The following is a 16,776-nucleotide window of genomic DNA, read 5'->3' on the forward strand; positions in this document are numbered from 1 at the left end:
GCAGTGCAGTACTATTAGAGCCACTTCCTTGAGCTTGCAAACCAGGATCTTCATAGACCACGATATCTAATGGAGTTCAAAGTTGAGAAACTGAAGGCTAATGGGGCAGCACGAATACAATTATACAAGCAAGCCAAACTTGAATAATAAAAGCCACCCAGAGAGGGAATCTGTGAACACTTCATTAAATATGCATGCCAAATGTACTATCATTGCTCCCAAGAGGTTTTAGTCAAATCAAAAGAGTGAACGTAGTATCTGGTCCAAACATAAGCATTTGTTCCGCCGTTGCACACATTCAATGCTCAATGTACGTCTACCGGTGCCGACTACCTACAATGCAAGTTTGTTTGTGTGTATCTGTCGAGTGCAAAGTTTCAGGCAGAGATTTAAGGCAGATGCATTTAGACACATAAACTTCAGGCAGAAAGCAAGTAGCCTGCATGTATTCAGACATATTTTTAAAAACACACACGAATATATGGAAATTGTGTAAGACATTCACAACTCTTGCAAAAAAACGACCACATTTCCTTTAATCTAAAGATACATTAAGACATCATGTCTCCTTCAAACTTACCAGATTTATGCCATAGCCACTCTGCACAACTCGCCAAACATTCGAGTTTATATCCATGATAACTATTCCATAACAGTAGAAAAATATCCTGAGTTGAACCATTGCCATAGCACGAATCAATTAATAAGGCATATCGCGCCCGGAATTAACATGTACACCTTTTCTAAGCTTCTCAACACACAAAATGTCCCGCCCCATTTTCTTTAAATGGGTTTGATAAATGAAGAAACAAAGTAGGCCTTGAAAACTATCGGCCCTCTTTAGACCTAGAAACCCTGCTCAAAAGCCAATCAGCTAGCTTTGCCACCTTATCAATCCTGGGTGCAATGAAATTTTGTGCAAAATTTGGCTGCATCCATGTTGGAAATGGCAGACCTTTCATTAGACCTGTCCATGCCATTTCAAACATTAGAAAAACAAAAAAGGCAGAAAACAGCTGTAGTACAAAAGCCACCAACTATTCATGGGAAACAATGATCGTAAAACAGCAAATTTCATCCGAGAGAAATAAGCAGCCTTTAAGGCCAGAAAGTGACAGGCAATTACTACTGAAAAATTTGTGGCATTTACCAAAGAGAGAGAGAGAGAGAGAGAGAGCAAACGCTGCAGTTTTCAGCAAGGAAGGGGGGTGCCTCTTATGTTTGCCTTGTTTTTTAAAGCAGGACATTGCATCTATGCATGAGGCTGCATCCAGTTTAAAAGCTCAATAAAAAATCTGTGAGCTTAAACACAGCACTTCCCAAACGTCACTGATGCAACCTCATGTACAAATGCAATGCACACATAGATTTCCTTGTGGGAAAGCATTTGCTTTCCCGGAAAGCACTTGGAAAAATTCCTACTTTTTTAGAAAAAGCTTCTGAGAACCCATTTTTATTCTTGTGTCCGCGTCTTTACGCGTAATCCCTTTTCCAGTTCAAATTTCCTCCCGAACCCATGGAATATTTCCTATCCGATGCTCCCGTCACCCATCACATGACGCATCGGGAATACCCATTTCCGAGTCTATTCCACCGAACTTACAGAACAACTCCTTCACGATGCTTAATGTCACCCATCATATGACACATCAGAGTTATCCATTCTTGATGGCTTTTGTCAATTCTAGTAGATCTACAGTTCCTAACTTTTACAGGTCAAGTGTGCACATTTAAATATCCTAGTTTCAATAAACAGAAAATAGTCCATTTAGCAATACCCTTTGTCTTTCCTTTCTTTGCTCGCTCCTATGTTACTTTGGAACTCTCTGGCTTGTCTTCGGCTTGATCATTGGACGCTTTGTTAGGGCACTTGGTAAGAACGTGCCCTCACTTCCCGCATCCATAACATTTTCCCACTTTGTAGTATTCAGCTCGCTGCTCTGCTGACAATCTAGGGCCCGTTGGTTTTTTCTTTTGTTGCTTCCCCTTCTTGTTACCATTGGGTTGGTTTGGCCCCCATTAAGTAGACACTGGCATTGTACGTTGGGTACGTCAATGTGCCATCGTGCATACCAAATCCTTGCTTGGTGTGACCCATGAGTTGCTGAATCTTCTTTTGCAAACAGTATCGCTGAATCTCCTTGGGTAAACCGTAACAAAACCGCTCAACTTGTGGCTTATAGGTTATTTTCTTGAAGGGCGAACTGGTAGAAAGGTATCCCATAAACTTTGGCAACAATCATCCAAGGTGTCTTCTTTGATCATCCTCAGACCATGCTGTGATAACATCCTCTTCATATTCTTCGGTGAGCCATGTAGAGGTGAATACTAGATTGAACCTTATCCATGACGTAGGTGCTTCCTTTCACAAAAAAAGGGTCAACCACCAAGTCTAGGCATTGCCTTTCAAATAGAAAGAGGCCCTTCGTACTTTAGAGTGTTCGGAGAAACGTCCTCCCAAGAAAACAATGTCAAACTGCTGTATGAAAGCAAGAGCTCTGTGGGTATCTTTATATCTTGAGAAGGTATCAAGTTTGAGTGCTTGCCCACCCTCTTTAAAGTCTTTGGTCTTCCCAACCTTCTGCTCAAGCTGATCAAACTGATTCAATCGGTAGCCTCGTCTCCACCTCGTTCCAAACATTGACTCATCCGAATCAGAAATGCCCGAGGACGACGTATCCTAGTCACGACTGTCATAATGTTTTCTGTGTTTCCGAGATCCTTTACTGTAAGGTGCAACGGAAGTGAATGTTGAACTTTGCTCAAGATGAGTGCTCCGAACTGTGCTCAAGGTTCCTTTGACATACGGAAGAGAGAGCCTTCCATTCCTTTAGTGAGAGAGTGCAATGGACACAAACAAAGTGAATAGACACTGTAAATCAACGTGCATGAGTTTGAGAGATAGAGAGAGAAGAGAATACGACACCGGGAAGTTGTCAAACCCTCCTCTAAGGGCCCCACTCTCGATGGCGAGAGTAATCTACTATTGATTGCACAATCTGGTACAAGATGCTGATGCAAATCTAAGTGATGCTATGTCGAGGTCGACGGTGTGGCCGACGAGGACGAGTCTAATGCTGAAAACTGAATGCTTGAAACGCTTGCTTACTTGCCTATGAAAAACGCTGCTCTGCTGGTCTTTTGATTGATGAATTTCCCTGCTGAAAACGCTGATCTGTATGGTGGAATCGCTGATGCTTTAGGGCTGAGAAACGCCAGGCTGAATGGGCTGCAAACGCTGGCTTTTAGAGCTGAAAACGCCAGGTACAGCAGGCTGGAAAACGCTGAACCTGAGGCTGAAATCGCTGCTGCTAAGCGCCAAGTGCAGGGGCTGATTTGCTTTACAAACGCTGGTTCTGCTGCTTTGGGAAACGCTGCAGAGGATGGCTAAAGTTTCTTGCTTCCCATGCTGAAAACGCTAGGCTTCTGGGCTGGAAATGCCAAGTTCTTGGGGTAGTCTTGCTTGAGAAGGTGCCTGTTGAGCAATGCTCCTGCTGCTCTTCTGCCAGAAAGTGCTAGCTTTGGTTTCTTTATATATTTCATTAGCAAAATTGCCCTGCCTAGTTTCCAACAAAAGTCACTTAAAAATAATAAGTGAAAAATGTCAAAAATAGGGAAAATAGGTTCTCTGCTCTGTAAAATGATCCTGATGGGAATGCTGACGATCATGTTGTGTGCAACCAGAGGATATGCATCTACTCTAAGTGTTTGGACATGCACGGTCTACGAACAAACTCACAAAAGTGCCAGATCACTTCCTATCCTAGACTGACTTGACTGAACTGAACCCTGGTCATGTTGTAGCTTGACCACGGACACATAGGGTCGGATGTGTCACGTGACATTTACGGGATCTGCTCTTCTTGGATCGTTTGTCACTGTTGTTCTTCTTGCTCTTCCAAGATTTTTCTACGCTTCCGATGCTTCCCGTCGTCCTCGCTAGAGTCGGAGAAAGAGGAACTCTTAGAGCTCTCTGAAGACGAAGATGAACTGGGATCATCCTCAAAGCGTACACACTTCTTGGATCTGCTAGCTTTTATATTTCCGACCTAGGTAGACAGGGTAGTCTGCTCCGCGACTTTTCTTTCGAGAGCTATTCGAAGACTTCATGACTTTGTTGACCTGTTGCTCTACGCAATGTCAAACTCAACCTACAAGTACAGTCTTCGCTTATTTGCACTCGGCTTGAATTCCTCTCTCATTGCCGACTTGAGAGGTGAATAAATGGCTGCTTGCCATCCCGAATGAATCTCGTCAAATGGGTGATTCTTCAGAAATTTTAGATACCGTGGATCCTTGGCATATTTGAGCATATCTGGTTCGCACAAATGCCAACCTGAAGTTGTCGTTGGGCTTCCATCCTTTCGAGGTTGCTCGGGGGGAGTGGGCCGCACACAGCTCCCGAATCCTCAAAAGAAGCCCAACTCTAGTTAGATCCTCCGTTGGTTTCCTCACTCAGCGAGTAGGTATAACCATCTCCTCCATACCAGATTCACTGTCGGAATCCATGTGTGTTGCGAGAAAAGGGATCGAGTCCTTTGTAGAAGAATAATCGTCTCAACTCTGATACCACTGTAATAGACTTGGACACCCCAAGCCGAAGAGGGAGAGAGAAGAGGAGAATCAATACGGCATGGCGTAGTTTTGCACCCACATGCATTGGCCCCCAAAGACTCGCACCCCTTCTCGGTATTTCTTCATTATTATGCTTCACAAAGTACAATGTCCGAGGATCATCTCTCTGTGGCGATGCTCCCAATCTAATCTGCCAAGAGTGAGGCCCTGGGCACACTTATAAAGGCCCCTGGTATGTCCAAAAGCAGTTACATGAAAAGCAATGAGTCCCAAAAGCAGTAGTCCCGAAAATCTAACGCCCCTTGGCCTCGGTGTAAAACGTGGAGCGTTCGTACAATATTGCCACATCATCATCTCTTCGTAAAATTGGGTCCTTTGCTTTATTTTTAGAGGTTTTGGGCACCTTGGCCAAGTTCCATAAGTTGTGACGATTAAGTTTTTAACCCCCAACCCCTTCAAAACCCTTGGCAGAAACTTGTATGTCACGAGAAGGGTACCACGTGCCAATGGAAAAGAGCAGACTGAACAGACTTTTAGCACTTCAAAACAATTGAACTGAAAGAGAGAGAGCACATGCGACACGGAGTGGCGGAATTCCACCCCAAGAGAGCACTGGCAATCTGGCCCCAAACCTTGGCGCCCCCTTTCGGTATTTCTTTACTCAGTACAATGCCGGTGCTCGCATTCTGCACCTTCACCCGGAAGAGTGCTAGAGAATGAGCCCGCTCCACATATTTAAAGCCCTTGGCCTTGAAAAGCAGTTGCATAAAAAGCTTCAAACTCAAAAGCATCTTGCCCAAAAGCTGCCAACGCAAACTGTGGAAATCCGTCCAATCTGCCACGTCAGCAATCAACGTAAAACGCAAAAATTTGTATATGTCTGCCACATCAACAAGTCAACGCAAAATCCGCAGCAAGTCAACGCAAAATCCCAAAATCTGTACAAGTCTGCCACGTCATCAACTGGCTGCGCATTTTTGTGAGTGTGTGTTGGTCCCACTTTAATCTTTAGGTCCCCTGGGCCCCATTGGACGGGGTCCCATAAGTTGGTAGGACTTCTTCTTCTTCTGCTTCTTCTTCTTAGGGTTTAGGCCCCTCGGTCGGGATCTGAAGGTTGGCTGCGTTCTTCAGTGACTTGACACGTCAGCAGTTTGTGACATCCCCCCTACTTGAAAGAAAGTAATCGTTTGCGATTATAACATATCTGCAAAACAACTCAAGTTAGCTCTTTCGAGAGTCATTCCGAGGGACAATCAGTTTTCTCATTCCAAATCGGAGCTCTTGATTTCTTGGGTCGTTTGCTTCCCAGAAGAATCTCATCCAATAAGGAGTCTCATTCCAGATAGAGCTCTTGATATCTTGGGTCGTTGGTTTCCAAGAAGTATCTCATCCAATAAGAAGTCTCATTCCAGATTGGACCACTTGATATCCTGGGTCATTGGCTTTCCTGAAATATCTCATCCAAAAAGGAATATTCAGTTATAGACACATCACAATGCAACACAAATGCTCACATATGCATGTTACAAGACACAAGTGTCACAAGACGGGCATCACGCGCCAATAGAAAAGAACAGACTGAACAGACTTTTAGCACTTCAATAACAACTGAACTGAAAGAGAGAGAGCACATGCCACACGGAGTGGCGAAATTCCACCCCAGACTCCAGAGAGTACTGGCCCCAAACCTTGGCGCCCCTTTCGGTATTTCTTTATATTACTTGAACTCAATGCAATGCCTTTATGTCCTCTACGCCCCATTGGACGGGGTCCCAAAAGTTGGTGAAACGTTTACTTCTTCTGTTTCTTCTTTTTAGGATTTAGGCCTCTCGGTCGGGATCTGAAGGGTGGCTCCGTTCTTGAGTGACTTGACACGTCAGCACTTTGTGACACAACGAACAGCGCCGCTAAGCACTCCCCCTAGAAAAACGATCTACGGTATGAAGCTACTCAATGACTACCTCGTCACCCCCCCCCCCCCCCGGCAAATAACCTAAAAAGGTCCGGGCCACGAGTTCAGAGGACTGGCACAACCAAACGCTCCCCAGACCACAGCCTACGTGTAAGGTGCAGCGGAAGTGAATGTTGAACTTTGCTCAAGATGGGTGCTCCGAACTTTGCTCAAGGGTTCCTTTTACTTACGGAAGGGAGAGCCTTCCGTTCCTTTAGTGAGAGAGTGCAAATGATCACAAACAAAGCGAATGACATTGTGAATGAAGCTGCTGAGACAGAGAGAGAGAGAGAGAGAGAGAGAGAGAGAGAGAAGAATACGACACCAAACGGTTGTCAAACCCTCCTCCAAGGGCCCCCCTCTCTATGGCGAGAGGTCTATGCTATTGATTGCACAAATCTGGTACAATGGTCTAGATGCAATGGACTTGCCGACGATGTTGACGACAACGATTATGACGACGAGACAGGCTGAAATATGAAAACGCTAGAGGCTGAAATCTGCAACTCTGCTAACTGTTGAATTCTGACACTGTGTCGGCGAGGACGACGATGGCAACTATGCGACAACGATGCGCTGAAAACGCAGATTCTGAAATCTGCGGAGTGCGGCTGAATCTGAAAACACTGGCTGATCTAACCGTGCGGTAAGGATCTGTTGCGGGTAGGTGAGATTACGAGGTTTGGGGCTGATCTTGCGGAGTCTAAGTGCTGAAAACTGAAAACGTTGATGCTAGGGCTGATCTAACGCCGGGAATCTGCAAAATGCTGGAGCAAACTACAATCTGCAAAAACGCCGGGCTGAATTTGGAATCTGCTAATGCTAGGGCTGATCTGGTGCTGCTGAAAACACTAGGCTGAAATTGTAGCCAAACGCTGGTCATGATCTGTTGTTAGCTGGAAACGCTAGGTCAACTGCCGGTCTTGCTAAGAAGGTGCACTATAAGTTGGTGGAGCTTCTGTTGCCTCTCTGTTGCCAGAAAGTACTAGCGCTAGGTTTCTTTTATAGAACTTAGCAAACATGCCCTACCCAGTTTTCCAACAAAAGTCACTTATTAAATAATAAGTGAAAAATGGATAAATAGGGAAAATGGGTTCTGTGCAATGTAAAATGCTCATAATGGGTACTGGCTGTAATGCTGATGATCATGTTGTGTGCAACCAGAGGATATGCAACTGCTCTAAGTGCCTGGACATGCACGGCCTGCACACAGGCTCACAAAGGTGCCAGAACACTTCTTATGGACCTGAAGTAGCTTGTCCACATGCACATAGGGTTAGATGTGCACGTGACATCCCCTCCTTTTCAGTGAGGTACTGGTACCGAACTGTATGGCGTCGAGGGAGAGCGCCAACAACGTCTGGAATCTTGGAAAGGACTCTTCGCTGGCCCACTATGATGCGTGGGTCGTGCGATACTTGAACTTCATGAAGGTCTGCAATGCTTGCTTCTTTGGGCCACGCCAAAAGCGACACAAAGGGATCTGTGGTTGCTTCAATGCTCCAACTTCGGCTATGGACGTAGGTGTCCACCTTCTTCAAGAATCTTCGAGGAAAATTCTTGACACCACTTCCAACACAAAATCATGAACATACTTATTCTATGTAGAGTGACTGGAAAAATACTATGCTTCCTAAATGACTGTGCATGCAAGGGAGATGAACCAAGTGACAGAGTGCCAAACCGATCACCAAACACACGCAAAAAATGGGGTCGAAACTTGACTTTCTGATCTAAATTGATCAACTGTGGCAAATCACAATGGAAATGCCGACGATTGATTGACAATCTTTCTTGTGCTCTTTCTAAGACTATGTCATGCCAAGGAAGAGACATGGTATGTGAATTCCTTTAATGCAAACTTTTCTTCTTTTCGAGAAAGATCCGCATACATCCGTGCTCATCCATGAGTGTGCATCATACAATACGGCATGCATGTGGAAAGGGAGCATATAAAGACGGAGACGAAAATACAAGAAACCGTCACGAATGAAAAACTCGAACAATGCGTGTCGACTAATCATGCAAACACACAATACTTCCTAAGTGGTTTCTTTGGACTTCGACTCGAGAGCCATGACCGGTTCTGCGTGATCGATCGTATCTGCAATGAGGTTAGCTTCACTAGAAAAATCATCATCTAAACCATCATCCTTGTGAACAATCACATCTCTATCATGCAAAACATGTGTGTCGTGCTTCGGAAAAGGAATGACCGAGAGAGTCTCCTTTTCTTGTTCTTCTTTGGGTTCTGAGTCATGCTTCTCTAGAATGAGACTACGTGTTTTATCCTCGTCCAAAACATGAGAGTGAGAGATTAGTGACATAGATGGAATCTTAGTGTCACATTGAAAAACCACGAGAGGTGCTCCTTCAACTGTGAGACTAAGAGTGTTTTCTTTCCAACACCAAGGGCCCCCTTCTCTATGGCGAGAGAGGTCTATGCTATCGATTGCACAAATCTGGTACAATGGTCTAGATGCAATGGACTTGCGAGTAGGTGAGATCTGCGAGGTTTGGGGCTGATCTTGCGGAGTCTAAGTGCTAAAAACTGAAAACGTTGATGCTAGGGCTGATCTGACGTCGTGAATCTGCAAAACACTAGAGCAAACTACAATTTGAAAAAACGCCAAGGCTGATCTGATACTGTTGAAAACACTAGGTTGAAACTGTAGCCAAACGCTGGTCTTGATCTCCTGTTGGCTGGAAACGCTAGGTCAACTGCCGGTCTTGCTAAGAAGGTGCACTGTAAGTTGGTGGAACTTTTGTTGCCTCTCTGTTGCTAGAAAGTGCTAGCGCTAGGTTTCTTTTATAGAACTTAGCAAATTTGCCTTACCCACTTTTTCCAACAAAAATCACTTATTAAATAATAAGTGAAAAATGGATAAATAGGGAAAATGGGTTCTGTGCACTATAAAATGCTCATGATGGGTACTGACTGTAATACGGATAATCATGCTGTGTACAACCAAAGGATATGCAGCTACTCTAAGTGCCTAGACATGCACGGTCTGTGCACAGGCTCACAAAGCTGGTTGAGGCCGTTTATCACATTGGAACCAACGATGAGGTCCACCGCAAAGGGTACATAATCCATCTTTAAATGGTTGTGAACTGGATTGTTGTGGAGAAGCGGCAGAAGTTGACGCTTGATTTCCATACGGACGTCTATCCGGATAAGAATTTTGCCGAAAAGGCTGTCAGCCTCGCCAACGTCGATTAAAATTAGACCAATCATTTTTTAAATTTGGTCTACTATTCTCCGCTCTCGGACTCCAAACACTAGATCGGGATAAGGAACTTGCAATTGATTGGGATTGTGAAACATTAGAACCATTATGTGATTTGTTGCCTAAATAAGAGACGTCACGCTGGTTTCGAAAGGGACACAAGATCCGCGACCAAATGGGCGATCACCGGCTCGACAAAGCGAAAAGTGGTCTTTGCGAAAGTCACCTAACATCCCACATATGAAATGGCGTCCTCAACTGTAGAGGGGTTTGCCTCGTGTACATCATCGCGAAGGGTGGGCTCAAGTCCATCGACAAAAAAATGCAATTTATCGTCGGGAGTAATAGTCATTACCTTCAAGTTCAGTCGTTGGAAATGAGATATGTAAGCAGCCACAGAGCCTGTTTGCTTTAAGTGGCGCAATGCAAAATGCGCATGAAAATCAGCACTTGCTAGCACAAAGGCTTTGCACATTGCGCGCTTAAATTTTGCCCACGTCGGCATTTGTTTTCCTAAGGCAACTCGATTTTGCCACCAAAGAAAGGCAGTGTCTTTCAGGAGGCTAGCAACCAAAGCTACTTTTTTTTTGTTCCGTTATGTCCAGGTTATTAAAATAATTATCCATCTTGAATATCCATTGATCAATCACCCGCTTATTGCGTCGACCATCATAAGGTTCGGGGGGTTTTATGTCCACTTTTTTTATATTAGATTCTGTGATTAATCAAAATAAATATTTAAGTTCACGATTGTTAACCTCATCAAGTGGATCCGGCATGGCTTGATCTTCGCCGCCTACGGATGATGTAGAATTGCCATCCTATTGAGGTGTCGGCTGTATCAGGGCTTTGACTTCATTTGACAAGGATTGGAGCATGGACTCGAGTTGGGCCTGTCGTGAAGCTTGGGCCTCAAATTGTTGTTGAATAGCGGCCAAGAGTGCGGCTCCGTCCACCTATCCTTGCTGTCCGACATGACGAGCTCACAGCTCGTAGCGACACAGCTCGTAGCAAGGCGAGGCTAGAAAAAACCAACCTGTAGGCAAAGTAGGCGGTGTATGTAGTGGCTCCGAGAACTCAGCGAACGCCGAGTAGTCCTCCGTGAAATCCTAGATCTCGTCAAGCTCTAGCGTCAGTGGAGTGTAATCTAGCACGACTTCCTCTACGTGAAAAGAAACCAACGTGTGGGAAGTTTGGATCTTGGAGAGATTATCCACGTAACAAGCCGGAATGTGGTGTGCGACAAATGGGAAACGAGTCAAAAGGAACTCGTAATGTGGCAACTCTGCCTGCTCGCACCGAATGGTAATCCGCCAAACTAACCACCTCTAGAACCCGAAACGGCATTGCGAGATGTGCACCAGGTATTCTCTTTCTAGAGGGTTAGGAGGTTCGAGAGAGTATGTGGCAGACGAAATTCCCACAGGTACTTCCGGAACTGCCTGCTCTGGGATGGGTTCAGGAATAGGTACTGGTGCAAGAATCTCTGCAATTTCCGGCTCTGGAGAATCCAGAATAAGTATGATGTCGGGTTCCGGCAAATCGGAAATGATGATAATCTCATGGGCGGGAAGAGGTTCTCATGCAGGAGCCGATAAAGGCAAAAACGGATTTTCGGGAAGGATTTCTTCCAGCACGTCGCCTACGTACGACAAGTACGGAACGGGCAAGTCGTACGCGTCGTCATCCATGAGGAGGTAAAAGCCGGGACGCGCGATGTGCGGCCAGAGGAACTGCTCGCAGGAAGGCCAACACTGGAGATTTTCGCTGTAAGGCTTGGTTCGTTCAATTGGTTGCGTTGAATAATGTTCAGCCATGCTTACGTGATGTTATTTTTTTAATAAATCACCTCTTTTGGCAGGTCACCCCAAATTTGGGACAGGTTGGTCACTTAAATAAATTATAAGGCTTATAAAGGTCAGCCAGCCAGCGTAAAAAACACCTCAGCGTAAGAACTCTTGCAGCGTTAAAACACAACCAGCGTGGAAAAATTCAGCCAACGCAGCTACTTTTTCTGCCAGGCAAAGGAGCTAAATGCACTCCCTTTTCTCTTGCAGTATTGACCTTGTATCAATCTTCTAGATGTTTGTGTGAGTAAAAGACACCATGCACACACTCACACACCCTTGTACCTTAGCAAAACACAAGGAATTCCCTTACTTTCCTTACCTCACACACAACCACTCAAGAGCCCAATGAAAATTCTCTCCCTGACTCAGTTCAAGCTCCAAACGTTTTGAACTACAAGCCCTTGCCTACCCACTCCCTAATCTGCTCCTAAGAGATACCGGAGCCACCACCTACAACACTTGGAATCTCTATCTCATCTGCCAGATGTACGTGGACTTGAATGTCAGAAAAAGAAATCCGTAGAACATTTTCTGCCAGGCAAAGGAGCTCAATGCACTCCCTTTTCTTTTGCAGTATTGACGTTGTATCAATCTTCTTAGATGTTGTGAGAGTAAAAGACACCATACACACACTCACATACCCTTGCACCTTGGCACAACACAAGGAATTCCCTTTCACACACAACCACTCAAGAGCCCAATGAAAATTCTCCCCCTAACTCAATTCAAGCTCCAAACGTTTTGAACTACAAGCCCTTGCCTACCCGCAGACACTACGTAGTGAGTCGAGTTGATCAAGGCTTGGAATCACACTCGATGGCTATCGAAAGTTACAAGAATATCAGCAAAAACACAAAAAATCCAACCACAAAAGGCCTCCCTCAAACCATTGCAAAAGCTTCACCAAACTCCATTCTATTGGACTCTTTGGTGTAGCCTCAACCATAACGGCATTGATACAGGGTCACATAGTCTTGTAGAAAGCCGCACCTTCCTCCCTCAATTCCTCGCACACATACATCCATGGAAACCTTAAGAGCTTCCATAGACCTCCCAAGTGAAAACTTGAAGAGAAGAAACCGTCATTCACTCCTCCACGCACTAAAAAATAGGACGTGAACAAGTCGGGACTGCATAGGACCACCTGTAGAAACCTTGCTTCCTCTTCCACACAATGAGGTGAAAGTGTTGATATTTCATCGCAAACACACTCCCTCGGCTTGGAGACTCACGGCCATGTGGCAAAAAATCCTTTTCACACCCTTCTGACCCATTCTTTGACCTTTTTTGGCCATTGATAGAGAAGAGAGAGCACACGACAAAGTGCTAGCATTGCTGCCCGTGAAATCCATTGCAAATTGTGTTGCGTTTTAAACGTGAAGACATGGAAGATTGGGTTGATTTCTTTTTTGCAATATTATTGACAGGACTTACAAAGCTTTTTGGGCACATTGTGTTTAGTAGGAGAGCTTTTGGACACCACCTTTTGTAAGGGATGCTTTTCAGTCTTGGACCTTTAAATATGTGCCTTGGGGGTTCTCTTTGATAGGTCGGTGCATGGTGGCACTCGGGCATGTGATTATGAATATAGAAAGAAGTACCGAAAGGGGGTCTTGACTTAGAGGCCAATGCTTCTAGGAGTGGAACTCCCAAGTAGGACCAATACGCACATACGGTACGGATCCGTACGGACGTTCCGTACACAACGTATTGTGTACGTACGGATCGTACCGTACATGCATCATTTTTTTTATATAAAAAATTTGGGAATTTTTTCAGCCGTTTGTATTCGCTTGAGTCTCTAGCTGTTGTATATAGAATTTAAACATAATCAAAGTTATAAAACATCAAATTGACAAATTCTATAGCTTTGTCTTTGAAACTGACAGTTATTTTTGTGGTTTCTATTCTTTTTTACCAATGCCACGTATTTTTCCGTACATAAAAAATTTACCCATACGGGACTACATACAGTACGTACTTCCACGTACCGTACAACACGTATGGTTCCACCTTGGGAACTCCAACTCTCCATGTCTCCCGTCTACAATGTGTTGTTCTCTCTTTCAAGTTAGAGGCCAATGCTTCTTGAAGTGGAACTCCCAACTCTCCATGTCTCCTGTCTACAGTGTGATGTTCTCTCTTGACTTAGAGGCCAATGCTTCTGGGAGTGGAACTCCAACTCTCCATGTCTCCTATCTACAATGTGATTATGAATATAGAAAGAAGTACCGAAAGGGGGTCTTGACTTAGAGACCAATGCTTCTAGGAGTGGAACTCCAACTCTCCATGTCTCCTGTCTACAATGGTTGTTGCAATGATTTTGCCGAAAAAGTGGCAAAAGCACACATAACGAACATTGAGAAACATAAAGAAAATGACAAAGGTGACAATGTGGAGCCTGGACAGTGGGCAGCTGGTGGAAAACCCGCAACCAAGGGTCCTACATGCTATAAGAAGAGAATAAAACACTATGGTAGAAGGCACACGTCTAACACAGAGCTTTAAAAGCTACGAAAAGTCTACCTTGGGACTATTTTAGCTACAATTCATGCAAGACCTTCAAGCTCTTGAAAGGATCAAAAGATATGAGGCCAATGGGCCAGTATGACAATGCATTGCTGCTGCCCAAAGAAAGTTGTTGCAAACATTGACTGAACAGGTTCTCAAAGTTTGATGCCTTCCTCCGCCTCTGACAGAGACACAAAATGAATGCAATACTAATGGTTTTGCAAGCATCGAACTGAAACCAGAATAGGGAACTCAAAACTCGACACTTTTCTCTGCGTCTGACATAGACACATATTGAATGCAATACTATGGCCATTGCTGTCTTGCAAGCAAGAATTGAATCAGTCAATAAGTCCACAAAAAACACTTACATTGAAACCCTCAGCACGAAGGCATCGCAGATGTGCTTCAATCCATTTTCCGCAATATTCTGGTCCATGCTCTGCAACGCACTCATCTCGCAGCCTCTTCGTGTCAGGACAAGCACAGCAAATCTTCTTCTTGGGTTTTGACTCCTGCGCTGTAGTGGACTGCTTGGTGAAAGGCGCTGCTTCAGAATTAGACATGGTCAAGGCTGTGCTGCCCTGCTAACTCTCTGAACAAGATGAACACACTGCAAAAATGGTAACGTGATGGTCAAGAAACGAGGTTTATACAATTTTATGCATCTAGTCTATGTGTGCACCACAGTAAGTAAAAGGAAAATGGAGATTTCTTCTATGTGCATCTATATCTATACTATTATAAAAGGCCAAGGTCTTATCAAATTTTAAAAAGTTTTAATTTTCAACGTTGATACCGACGTTGTCAATGCTTGTACCGAGGCTTATTCCACCGCGCATTTCGATGAGTATATCGACGCCTGTACCGACGGACTCTGCAAAAACAAAATATGTAAGTTTCTTCTCTCGTTTTTCTCTTCCTCTCTTGCTCTCCTCCTCCTCATTTGCTGCAGATCTACTGCCACACGACTTGTCGGACTTGAGATTTCCACTCATAGATGTTCGTTAAGCTACCTTTTCTCTCTCTTTCGGACAAAGTAAAGCACCCCTCTACTGCACTCACGTGCTCACATGTGGAGCAAGCTCCGCAATCCGATGAGTCTCCTTTGTGCGAACAGTGTGACACCCCACACACACACACACACACACACACAGCCGCCCAACGCCTGAGCAAGCTCCTCAATCTGCTGAGTCTCCTTTGTGCGAACAGTGTGACACCACACACACACACACTCAAAGCCTCCCAACGCCTGTGCTTTGGAAATGGTATGCAATTCTCTGCTTTTTTGCCTACATAGGGTCTTAGGCTAGCTATGACACTATGTGCCACCGAATCTTAAATGAACCCCGAGCGGTGGGATCTACGGTGGGTAGGGTTTTGTGGTGATTTTGAGGAGGATCGATGGTCTATAAATAGTTGCCCACATTGACTTCCTGGCTAGCTGCCCAAGTCTCGAACTTGCGACCCTCGCCTTGGCAAGGCAGCACACCCACGTGGGTTTGCTTGTCCAAAGCCTCCACTTCACAGCTATATAAACTAAACCAGTGATGGCAAAAGTAAACAAGGACATAAAAAGTAAACTAGGACCCCATCCAACGACCCTATGAAGTCGTGAAAAGAGTGCCCGAGTTCTTAATCGTTGATCTCTCCGCTCAATCTTGTTCAAGCCCCCATGTGATATAGTGTTGATGGCTAGGCTAGTAAAGCATTAAGCTCTTGGAAGCAACTTGCGAGCAATTGTGGGCCGCTAGATAAAGCTTATCAATTAGTGCCATGTGGCAAGCTAGTGATGGTGAATCTCTTTTTCATTCCTTTCATGTTTCTTATAAGAGAGGCATATTTCTAGACATACTTCTAGCTTTAATAGTTTGTTTCTAACAATTGTGGTACAATCACATAGGCATATGTTTAAGAATAGTGTGAACTCAATGTACAATAATAGAGAGAGCACTAACTTGTTGATTATCAAGGTATTTGCTTGAACATGGTTGCAATGTTCGGATGTTGCTTTGGTGAGCTACAAAAAAAATCATGTCAAATAATTAAATACTTCACAATAAAAGAATTTTGGAATGAACATTGGAGAAGTATACATAGTGTACAAACTACTTAAGTGCCACACAGAAGTACGATGGAGGGTCGACACGGTGTCTCTCTAAACATGTTAAGCAATGAAAATTGTGCCTTGCCCCATAGTCAACCTGTGTGTAGTCCATCCTATAACATAGGCATGGGAATTAGGAGCAAAGTTAAAAACTTCAATTTCTTAACTTGATATTGCATAGTGTGCCTTGTTTCACAAGACTGACCTTGTGTCAGTGTGTTGACAAGGTATCCATCTATTTCTTTAAGCCAAATATCTTCGAGTTGCCATCACCAATTGTTGCAACACCAATGACAACCCTGCACCGTCTCTACATGGTGGTTTGTGTTGTTGACCTGCAGATGGTAGGGTCGCCAAACGAAGCTCCACAAGGCCACAATCACCCGTTTCCACCCGTTATCTCCCTTGCTTCCTCTTACCCTTATGATAGACCTTTGTTCTCTGTCGATGATGAAGCGCTAACTTCACATCTTAACAAGTTTAAAGCATTGAAACACCAAATGCTACGTGTTGAGGAAAAGATTTCCCAAAAATGAAGTTGTCATAGTTTTG

The 16,776-nt window shown here is 44.4% G+C and overlaps 1 protein-coding gene across 1 annotated transcript; it reads right to left on the bottom strand.

The window, feature by feature from the left end:
• Window positions 1-610: 610 nt before the first annotated feature.
• Window positions 611-14,796, bottom strand: LOC147422351 (cytochrome c oxidase copper chaperone 1-like). Its single transcript, XM_086503119.1, has 2 exons — window positions 14,489-14,796; window positions 611-967 (listed from the first exon to the last, which is right to left on the bottom strand). Exons 1-2 carry the CDS (start codon window positions 14,681-14,683, stop codon window positions 962-964), a joined length of 201 nt encoding a protein of 66 aa, XP_086359245.1. The 5' UTR covers window positions 14,684-14,796; the 3' UTR covers window positions 611-961.
• Window positions 14,797-16,776: the final 1,980 nt, after the last annotated feature.

Source organism: Adiantum capillus-veneris, chromosome 27 (genome assembly GCF_014529385.1).
Source record: "Adiantum capillus-veneris isolate H3 chromosome 27, ASM1452938v2, whole genome shotgun sequence".
Taxonomy (NCBI): domain Eukaryota; kingdom Viridiplantae; phylum Streptophyta; class Polypodiopsida; order Polypodiales; family Pteridaceae; genus Adiantum; species Adiantum capillus-veneris.